Source organism: Hydra vulgaris, chromosome 15, assembly GCF_038396675.1.
Source record: "Hydra vulgaris chromosome 15, alternate assembly HydraT2T_AEP".
NCBI classification, from domain to species: Eukaryota; Metazoa; Cnidaria; class Hydrozoa; order Anthoathecata; family Hydridae; genus Hydra; species Hydra vulgaris.
Genome location: NC_088934.1, coordinates 37484708 through 37495842, shown reverse-complemented (window position 1 = coordinate 37495842; position 11135 = coordinate 37484708). Strand labels below are relative to the sequence as shown.

At 28.5% G+C, this 11135-nt stretch overlaps 1 protein-coding gene across 4 annotated transcripts; it reads right to left on the bottom strand.

Moving 5' to 3' along the window:
* Positions 1-2605: 2605 nt before the first annotated feature.
* On the bottom strand, positions 2606-7598 carry LOC136091428 (uncharacterized). 4 transcript variants are annotated; one of them, XM_065819006.1, is made up of 10 exons: positions 7353-7593; positions 6310-7249; positions 5772-6061; positions 5432-5649; positions 4989-5228; positions 4699-4775; positions 4470-4575; positions 3963-4292; positions 3156-3732; positions 2606-3010 (listed from the first exon to the last, which is right to left on the bottom strand). In XM_065819006.1, the coding sequence occupies exons 2-4, from the start codon at positions 7036-7038 to the stop codon at positions 5562-5564; spliced, it is 1107 nt and encodes a 368-aa protein (XP_065675078.1). In that variant the 5' UTR covers positions 7039-7249; positions 7353-7593; the 3' UTR covers positions 2606-3010; positions 3156-3732; positions 3963-4292; positions 4470-4575; positions 4699-4775; positions 4989-5228; positions 5432-5561. The 4 variants fall into 4 exon arrangements, with proteins under 4 accessions (XP_065675078.1, XP_065675081.1, XP_065675080.1 ...); XM_065819009.1 differs by lacking the exon at positions 2606-3010 and having other exon boundaries at positions 3654-3732; positions 6310-7254; positions 7353-7598; XM_065819008.1 differs by lacking the exon at positions 2606-3010 and having other exon boundaries at positions 3654-3732; positions 4369-4575; positions 7353-7596.
* Between the last annotated feature and the right edge of the window lie 3537 nt (positions 7599-11135).

Below are 11135 nucleotides of genomic sequence, written 5' to 3'. Positions count from 1 at the left end.
CTAGTCTTTACCTTCTATTTTGAAAATAAAAGAAATCTAATCATAATATTATTTGGAAAAAAAAATTAAGCTTTAAAAGTGAAATAAAAAGGTTGGATTTATATTTAAAAATTCGCGAATCTGAAATAAATAACGAAACACTTCCTGAAATACTTATTGAATTTATCAAAAAATCCGAAATAGTTCCTAAAGATAAACTTGGTGAACTAAATAGAATTGTACAGATTTTTATTTCGAAAGTAAAAAATAAGCTTAAAAAATATTGTAGAAACTACGAAAAGTTTTTAAAGTACGAAAATAATTGGCTCAGAAAAAATCTCATTAATTATAGTGTGTCTTTTCATCCTAGATCTGGAAGACCAATTAAGGAATGGGGAGATCTTTGTGAAAGAAGTAAAAGAGCAAAGATTGCAGATTTAGCTAATGAACACCATGTAGCTCTATCTCTTGCTGCATCAAAGAGTGCTAAATCAGCAGAAGAAAACGATTCAGCTTATATTTCGAAGAGAACTTCTAAATGTGTTGATGTGGCTCAAATGAGAAGAAGTATTGATTCCTTGACTCCAACAACTATGAAACTAGAGGAGGCTCTTGCTCTGAAAACGCAAACTGACTTAAGTGATTCACAATACCAAATGTTGAGAAATTCAGCTCTTTCTCACAATGTAAAAATATATCCTAGTCTTAATAAACTTGGGGAAGAAAAGCTGAAATGTTATCCTGAAGGTATTCAATTTAATGAAATGTCAGCAAAATGCTCATTACAAAGTATGCTAAATCATACAGTTACTAGGATTATAGATATGATTGATTTAAAGGAAAGTTGTAAAGTTGAGATGAATGGAATTTTGTATGTGAAAATTGGGTTTGATGGAGCTTCAAGTCAAAGTATTTACAAACAAAAATTTGATAGCCTTAATTTTACTGAAGAATCAAAGCAAGAAGATAGCCTGTTTAGCACAGCTATTGTACCTCTTCTGTTTAAAGTTGAAAACATTGACTTTTGGAAAAATTCTAAAAGTTCTAGCTGCCATTTTTGTAGACCTCTTTACCTGCAATATAAAAGAGACATCAGAGTTGTGCAAAGAAGAAGAAGCTGATCTTCAAACTCAAATGAATCAGTTAAAACCCTTCTCAACAGATTTGAATATTGCTGGTGCAGTAATAACTATTAAGGTTACTTTTAAAATTGATATGACCATGTTTGATGGAAAAGTAATAAATTCATTGACTGACACAAAGTCAACTCAGTCTTGTAATGTGCGTGGTTGTAAGCCCAAAGAGATGAATGATATAGAATTAGTTAAAAAAAAGGCTGTTAATGAGAAAGCCCTTAAACTAGGTATTTCAAATTTGCACTATTGGATAAGATCTTTTGAATTCATCTTACATTTAGGTTATAAAATGGAAATCCAGAAGTTTCAAGCCAGAACTGAAAAAGAGAAGCTAACTGTAAATTTAAAGAAGAATTTTATTAAATCAAAGTTCAGAGAAAAGTTGAGTCTCATTGTTGACCAGCCCAAAGTAGGCTTTGGTAATAGCAATGATGGAAATACTTCAAGAAGAGCATTTGAGAACTCTGCGATTTTCTCTGAAATAAAAGGGGTTGATATGGAAGTTATAAAGAGAATGCACATTGTTCTTATTACAATATCCTCTGGGTACCATATCGATAGTAATCAATTTGAAGTTTATTGTACTGATACAGCTAAAATTATAGTTAATAAATATGGTTGTTGCGTTCAACGCGCTCAAATTCGCGCGCGTTGAACGCGTGTGCATGTCTTTAACGCGTGCGCGAGCGTTTGTGTAATAATAAAATAATGTTATATTTTGGGTCAAGGAAGCTAAGTTTTTTACTAAAAATATTATTTACAAATTTTAAAGTCCTCTAACGCGTGTTTTGACGCGTACATGTGCATTATACGGGTAATAAGTGCATGTAAAAAAAAATTTAAGTTGCTAATTCGAATTCCTTGACCCCAAAATCCCCATTTAGATGCATAGTATAAGCTTAATGTACATGTTGTTAATAGTTAAGTAATTTTTGCCGCTTTTAACTTAATCTGGGTCACTGTGCGGTGATTTAAGCGTAGGATGTTATTGTGAGCATGCGCATTAAATTACACTATATAAAAAATAATAAAAAATGGCGGAGCAGTTTTCCGTAAAAACTAAAAACTTTAGTGATTGATTTGCTTTCTAAATGTCTATTTAGTCTTCGCAATCAGAAAAATGAAAAAAGTTTTTAAATTATATAATTGATAAGCTCTTTATTAAATTAAAAAAATAATAATAAGTCGTAAAATAAGACATTTTTTTGCTTAAAATAATTAAGTTTTTAAGTGAAAAAAAACAGCATCCCCTACAATTATTTAAAGAATATCTTGCGACTGAAAATTTTTTGGATAAAAATTAAAACATATTCTTATTCTCGATACTGTAAGGAAAAAGTTTATGTTAATCATTTTGACCAGTCATTTTTTTAAATCGAGATAATTTATATAACGTTAGGCAAAAATTATTTAATTTTTTTGACTAAAAAAAATGTAAGGTTTAGCTTACTTATGCTCAAGGGTTAAAACCAATGTCAATTTGAAAATGAAATTTAAATTAGGATTTTGTTTCTCTTTTAAACTTTTAAAATTTATAATAAATTTTCAACTAATTCTAAAATTCTTTTACAAAAATATTTGTAAAATTTTATAAACTCATTTTTCTTTTTTTTACAATTGGCTTTATATCTTTTGCTTTAGGGTGATTCTTAAAAAATATTCTTTAACAGTGCTTTCTGGCCGACTAAAACCCTTCATATGCCAGAATAATCTATTAAGATTGTTGAATTCGGCGTGTAAACTTTCACCACCTTGTTCACCATACACACCGATTCCTAATCTCCATTTTTCGATAAACTGATATACATGGTTTTCAAGCAAATGCATTTTAGGTGTAACAGAAGCATCTGGCCATGTAAATCTATAAAATTCCATGAGTTTTTTGATTGCTAAATCTAAAAATTGACGAGATTTTCCATTATAGAATACAGAAAGAAAAATAATACTCAATAATATCATACTGTAAAAATAACAAGGGGTAGTTTAGGTATTATAATTTACAATCAAGAGTAAAATCGAAAAAATTAGTTAAATATTTACCAAGCTCCTGAATATCATTATCTTTGAAATAGTGTGAACTATTCATAATATTATGACACTTAGAATAATATGAAAATAACTTTTTAAATTTCTGGCTCACATCGATAGATAGTAAGTGAACACCGGTATCTATAAATCCAAGGTCTACAACTAGCTTTGGAATCGAATTGCATAAGTCAAGCAATGGTTGATGTTATAAATAAAAAAATATCAAAAAAAGTCAAAACAATTCATAAGTCGAGGCATTATAAACATTGAGCTTTAAATATATTATTTTATGCAATACATTTTTTTAATATATATAATAAAACAGTTTGTTGTATATACACATATATGCATATATATATATATATATATATATATATATATATATATATATATATATATATATATATATATATAGTATTAAAACAACTACCTTAGGCATTTTGTGAACATGGTTTCCTACAAAACATTTCCCATGATAGGCTTGCCTTTCAACTTTATTTTCTTTCAATATTTCATCTAGTTTTTGAATACATGGTCCTGACACTTTATCTAGTTTGTTACATTCATGTAAACTTTGTAGTTCTATTGACTAATAATATGTTTTTAATTAAATTAGGTAGACAAAATTTACAGACATTTAATCTTTTAATTATATTTGTATAAATAAACAAAATTATTGATAACTTAAAATAACAAAAACTTCATTCTCTTTATTAAATTGTATTATCCTAGTTTAAGCATAGTTTTAAAGCAAGTTTTATCTATAAATTTTGATTAAAGTAAATTTAATGATTCATATTTTTTACTGAAAAACAATACCTTTTCGTTTTTTCTCAATTCATAATAAAGAATTCTTGGTTTATATATTTTCAAAATATCTTCTGCTCTTTCTGGATCACGCAAAACTTGTATTCCAACTGTGTCTTGGAGAAGAGCAACTTTTTCAAGACAATCTGTAATAATGCTATTCAAAAGACTTGATTGGACATGCATGGAAATAAACTTGTCGAATTCTGCTTTATCATTAGTTTTATTACTTAATGCAAGTTCTCCAGCAAGTTTTATATCAATTAAATGACACTCGTCTTCTAACATAATAAAAAATTTCAAGAAGATGCCCAGAGATATATGTAATGCAGGCACTGCAACCTGTTAAAGTTAATAAAAACAATTGTAGTAATTTTATAGTATAGCAGCATTATTTAAATAAAAAGAACTAATTTACTTGATCCAGAGGAATATTAAACAAAGATTGATCAATAACATTGTTGAATAGCTTTGCATTCTTTAAAACTCCTCCAAAACTCTGAAAAGACTCAAAGTTACCTCTTAAAGAATAAAGTGTTCTATGTGAAACATTATGTTTTCGATTTTCAGGAGTTATTTTGATCTCTTCCTTTGTTATGTCACAAAAAAAGGCAGCAGTGTCGACCTTGAAATGAAGAAAAAAAGGAATAAATAATGTGTTGTATGACTGATTAAAAAAATAGTTATTCACTTGCAGAAATAGATTTGTCAGGATAATAATTTATCTCATAGTAAAAAAAAAACTTACCACTAGCTCCTGTGATTCCATATACACTGCACAGAAAATCGTAATCTCCAAACATAAAAACACAACAATGGTGATTTCTAAACAAAAAAGATTTTTTATCCAAGACTTTATGGAGAATAAATATTTTACAGCTTTGATACAGTAATAACATCCTAAAACTAATAACAAAGTACCCACCCAAACATGTGTGAAAACTCAAGAAAAAAAAAGTAATTTGAATTGTTCAGAAATATTATATTTTATTGTTCAAAACAAATATTAACCATGACTGCTGTGACATATTAACTTACTTCCAAACCATTTTTTGCATCTCATCAACTTGTTGTGTATATCTAGACAGTCCAACTTTCAGATTGACACGATAGTCTTTTGCTTCAAAAGTACTAAACACAAAACTATTTGATTTTGCGTTAGGCTGATTTTGATTAACAACTTGGTAACTCATTTTAAAAGAACCACCTCCATGATCACCACCAATTTTTATATGTATTTCATCCTTGATAATCCCACCATGTTTGAGTAAGTTAAACCTTAAAATATTAACATTTAAATTTGTATATAAGTTTGTATAAATACACACACACACACACACACACACACACACACACACACACACACACACACACATATATACTTATCTTATACAAACTAGTATAAAGATTAACTTTTATTTTTCTAGTAATTTATAAATTTAAGTGTTTACTAAAAATATCTCAAATCAATGAGTTATTACTTTTCCATAAGATTTAGTAGGTTTTCTATATTTTGTGGTAGGTCGTTGATATAAGCCCAAGGAGCTAGTTTAATTTCAAAAACAGCATTATTATTTTCATTATGAAATGTAAATAGTCCATCTAAAACAACTAAATCATTTCCAGCCCATTCTTTTGCAACAACTCTTTTTTTAGTTTATTGTTAGAAGCAGTTTTAATATTTTTCGAATTTAACCACCTACAATATTAATATACAAGCAATAAGTTTTGCAATTATAAACAATTGTAAAAATGAACTACAAGTTTTCAAATAAAAAACAAAATTAATAAAAGTATTTTAAGTTCCATATTTATATTTACCTAGCCATAGTTTTCAATTTATTCCAAAGAATACCCATATCAGCTTTTAAAGCAACCATTTCTTCTGCATTTAAATCCACTCTTCCAATATTGGCTTTATTTAAAATTTTATTTGCTTCATCATTATCATATGACTTTAACATTACAGCTGTTTGACATACTTTAGAGTCCTGAGAACTACCAGCTGTATGGTTGAATTGTTCCAATAAATATTTCTGTCTTCTTAGAGAGCTATTACTACAGTTTGTACTATCTTTATAGGCTTTGGGAGCAGAAACGAAACAAAGTGACTGTAAATTAAACAAAACATTACTTCAAATAGAAAATAAAATAATATTTTATATATTTTTTTAAAACTTATATTTAATATTAAAAAAACTAAATCAAACTGATTTACTCTTGCTTAAAATATAGATTGCATTAAAATGATATAATAAAGATTAAATACTACTACATTTCTAATAATTACAATTATACCTAGCGTAATAGAAGAGTAAACACTATTTAACTTGCTATAAAGTTAAAACATATTTCTTACCCTAGGCCCACCTGATGAAAATTCTATTGTAGATGTTTTGGACTGATTCAACTTTTTTTTAATGATATGTAAAACAGCATCATTGACTTCTCGTGGGATTTCACTTGTGTCAGTGATTTGGTAAAGACTGTTTATACTAACTAATTGGTCGTTTTCATTTATGGTGTTATTTGATAATTTTATGCAGTCGTGATTTTCAAAACTTCTGTCTTTTAAAAATACTTTTTTGTCACAAATCTTGCATATAATAGTTAAATGTTTTATAATTTCAGATATATGGACAGAATATGATAGGCTGTTAATTGTGATGTTAGTTTTACATAATGGACAATTTGAATCATTTTCTAATTTATCGTTAACATTTGATAAAATGCACAAGCTACAGAATGAGTGTTGACAGTTCTTTAACATGACAGGCTGATTCATAACTTCCCCACAAATCTTACATATGCATAAAACTATACGTGGATTTAGTTCATGGTTTAGTTCTGTTAAAATTTCTTTATCTTCTTGTATAGGCAATGAATCAAGAAATAATTTTATATAAAATTTTGTCCATTTTTTAACCTTTCCTGGTCGCCCAACATTAGATAGAGGTTTTCGACCAGGAATACCAAAAACACATTTGCATTCGACTGTTGGACATTTTACCCAAATTTTTGGAGCTTTGAAAACTTTACTGCCTCTATTTTCGATGTTTCTAAGAGAAGTACAACACTTCATGCACATTTTCTCTGGATGAATACACTGAGAATCTTCTGATTCTCAGTGTATTCATCCAGAATACTGCCATTTATTCTAAAAGCTTTATAAATTCGATCTATTTTACTGTCAGTTTTTAAACTGTCTTTTCCTAAAAGGTTTCCACATATTCTACATACTCTGGATAGTTTTTGTTGGTGATTACTCGCCATATTTTACGGAGTTTTTTTCGTGAAACCTACCCTATTCAAAAACATTATATTTTCTTATAAAAAAATGACTGGTAATAGGGACTATTTTTTTTGAAAAGATAAAAAGAAGGAGTATTGTTAACAACTTACCAAAATCTTACAAAAATTTTAGTTCTTCTAAAATACAAATGAATAAAATATGTTAATTTCGCTAAAAACAAAGCTTTGTTGATCCCAATAAAGCAATTTTACTACTTCAAATTCTAATAATTACAATACTCAATCAAGTTCATTTGTGATCGGTTTTGCTTTATTTTACGAGATCAAGTTTACCAACAACAAAAAACACAAACAAACGGGCAAATTTTTAAGCACTGTATAATGAAAGCTTAACACAGTTAATCAAATTAATGATATTTATATATTTGCAGCTAACGCATGCGCATAATAAAATCCCAAGTTTTAATAAGTATTGAATCACCGTGCAATATGAATTTTCTTAATCTTGTTTTTTCGAATAACAGTTCTCTTATAAGTGATATATCTGAGTGTCCTTTTAGCACTAGCGACCATAACATAGTCCAATTTTCTACAAGTACGAATGATTTCAACCAGTGTGAAAATAAATCGGAATCTTTCTACGACTTTACTAATGCTGATTTTAAGTGTCTTGAGTTATATTTATCAAAAATAAATTGATATTTCGAATTTTCTTGTAGAGGGAAATAACATTAGCAAGTTTTATAAGTATGTTAATAATAAAATGAAAATCCTTAATAAGCACCACCATCTAATAGACAAAAATAACAATAACAAGGTCATTTCCAGTAATATAGAAATTGCTAATATGTTTAATAATCACTTCGGAAGTGTTTTTACGGACAATAATTGCTATTTTTCTAATATTGCCACTGATGTTAATGATCCAATAAGTATTGATACGGTTCATTTTTCCGTGGAGTCAGTGTATAAAAACCTAATGGGAATTAATACAAGAACCTCGTTCGGTCCTGATGGTTTACCTAATGCAATTCTTAAAAAGTTGGCTCATGTTTTATGTTTTCCTCTTTCATATATTTTTGAGGCTAGTTTTACATCAAACGCTTTACCTAATCAATGGCGCAAAGCTTTCGTCTCCCCAATTTTTAAAAACGGAGCAACATTGGATCCTAACAACTATAGACCCATCTCTTTAACTTGTACTTGTTTTCGAATCATAGAAAAAACTATCAACTCACATTTAGTTGAGTATCTAAATAAATATAACATAATATCTCCTTGTCAGCACGGTTTCCTCAATAAACGTTCTACGTGTACGAATCTTTTAGAATCTGCTAACGATTGGAGTACTGCACTTGACAATCATCTGATTACAGATGTTATATGTATTGACTTCCGAAAGGCGTTTGATTCCAAATCACATTCAAAACTAATATTTAAACTTTCATTATACAATATTCGTGGTAACCTTTTAAAGTGGATTTCTGCATTTCTCGCAGCCAGATCTCAACTGGTAAAGATTGGTACTGATTTATCAGATCCGATTCAAATTGTTAGTGGCGTACCTCAGAGTAGTGTACTAGGACCAAGTTTGTTCTTATTATTTATAAATGACTTATCATCTGTCGTACACAATCTCAATTGTACAATAAAACTTTTTGCTGATGATATAAAGTTATACAGTTCGTTTCGCGATATGAATCATAGCCACGATTTAACTATTGCTCTTGATAGGATACTTATTTGGTCGGATACTTGGTAATTGCCACTTGCCAGCAAGAAATGTTTTGAACACAGATTAGCACTTTCTCCATTGCATAGTATTAGTTTTAATTACAAGTTAGGTGATTTTATTCTAGATTGGTCGTCTAACCCAAAAGATCTTGAAGTAACTATGGACTCCCGCTAAAACTACAAAAAACATATTGCCAGAGACATTCATGTTGCAAATACTAGAGCATACCTAATCTTAAAATGCTTTAAAACTCGCAATCTTATTATATTAGTACGTGCATTTACCACTTATATAAGACCAATTCTTGAATATTGCTCTCCAGTTTGGTCGCCACACCAAACTATGTCAATAAAATCTATTGAAAATATTCAAAAACAATTCACAAAAAAAATTGCTAATCTTAGTTGTTTAAGCTATTCTAGCCGTTTACAGCTGCATGGTTTGGATTCTCTGGAGCTCAGACATTTAAAACATGATTTATATATACGTTTCAAAATTATGCATAATTTGGTTTGCATGGATAAAAATTTGTTTTTTGAAATTACCAATAATAAATATACCTGTGGTCATACTTATAGGATTCGCAAGCAACGATGTCAACTCGACATTCGCAAATATTGTTTTTCTCAACGAGTTGTAAATATCTGAAATAATCTGACATAAGAAGCTGTAAATGCTGATAACATTTGTATTTTTAAAAATCGAATAAAATCGTGTAATTTTAATAAACATTGTGTCTATATAAAATGATTCATGTCAAAAAAATGGATGAATGAAATCTTGAATGTTTCTATTATAAACAATATTTGCTCCATACTTTGTTTTCTTATTTAGAAGCATATTGTCAGTGTCCATTTATTGGACCTGTATGTCCTTTAGAATATGTAATTTTTAAACTTGTTCTAATAAATCTTTATCTATTATTTTTTATTATTATTTATAACCCCAAATTTTATTTTCCAAAAGTAAGTGAATAAGTAAAAACCCTCAGTCTGTAAAATAGATGATTCTGGTCGATCCCGTCCAATTTAAAAAAAAATTAGATCATTATGGAAAATTTATTATTTAAGTCAAATGTAATAATGTTTTAAAAATATCAAATATATTTATAGTCGACATGGCAACTGGTTTGTGCTGCCTTTTTGCAGTAATTTACTGACCGGTCTGTAAGTTAAACAATAATTTCAAATGTATTATTTGGATTCCATGATTCGATTATGCATATTTGCATGGTGTAGTTATATGGCGTAACATAACCCTAATAATAATATGTAATTATATGGTGTAATATAACCATGGTGTAATATAACCCTAAATTTTATTTTCCAAAACTAAGTAAATAAGTAAAAATCCTCAGTCTGTAAAATAGATGAAACTAGGCGGTCCGCACAGATTAAAAAAAAATTGTGGTATTTTATTTGCCTATAGTTGTTGGATAACTATAAAAAATTTAAAGTCAAAAGTAATAATGGTTCAAAAGTTATTCAAGAGTCAATATGACACCAAAACTAAGTAAAAAAGTAAAAACCAATAGTCTGCAAAATAGATGATTCTGGGCAATCCTGACAGATTTAAAAACAAAAATTGTGGCATTTTATTTTCTTATAGTTGTTGGATCACTATGAAAAATTTCAAGTCAAATGTAATAAAGGGTCAGAAGTTATTCAAAAGTCAATATGACACCAAAATCAAGTAAATAAGTAAAAACCCTTAGTCTGTAAAATAGATAATTCTAAGCAATTCCGACAGATTAAAAAATTTTTTTTTCGGAATTTTGTTTTCTTATAGTTGTTATATCACTAATGAAAATATCTCGTCAAATGTAATAACGGTTCAAAAGTTATTTAAAAGTCAATATTATCCAAAAATACTCTCCTTTTCGGTGCCATTATACTGCAAATTTTCCATACTTAAGCCCTATACCTTTTGTCAAAAAATCATCAATTTTTGCACTACAAAAAATTCATTTACTTTGGATCCGCCTAACATCAAAGGCCGAAATATCAATTATATATTCATTTAAATTATAAAAAAAATTGTTTGGAATGGCTATCATAGACTATTACAGCCGTAACAGTCCGTTAACAGGCTGTAACTATTCCGTTAACGGAGTGTACATATTGATTGAGTATGATTGAGGCGTAGTTTTTTTTACAATCAACATGTAGATACATCAACTAAGGGTTTTGGCTAGATAC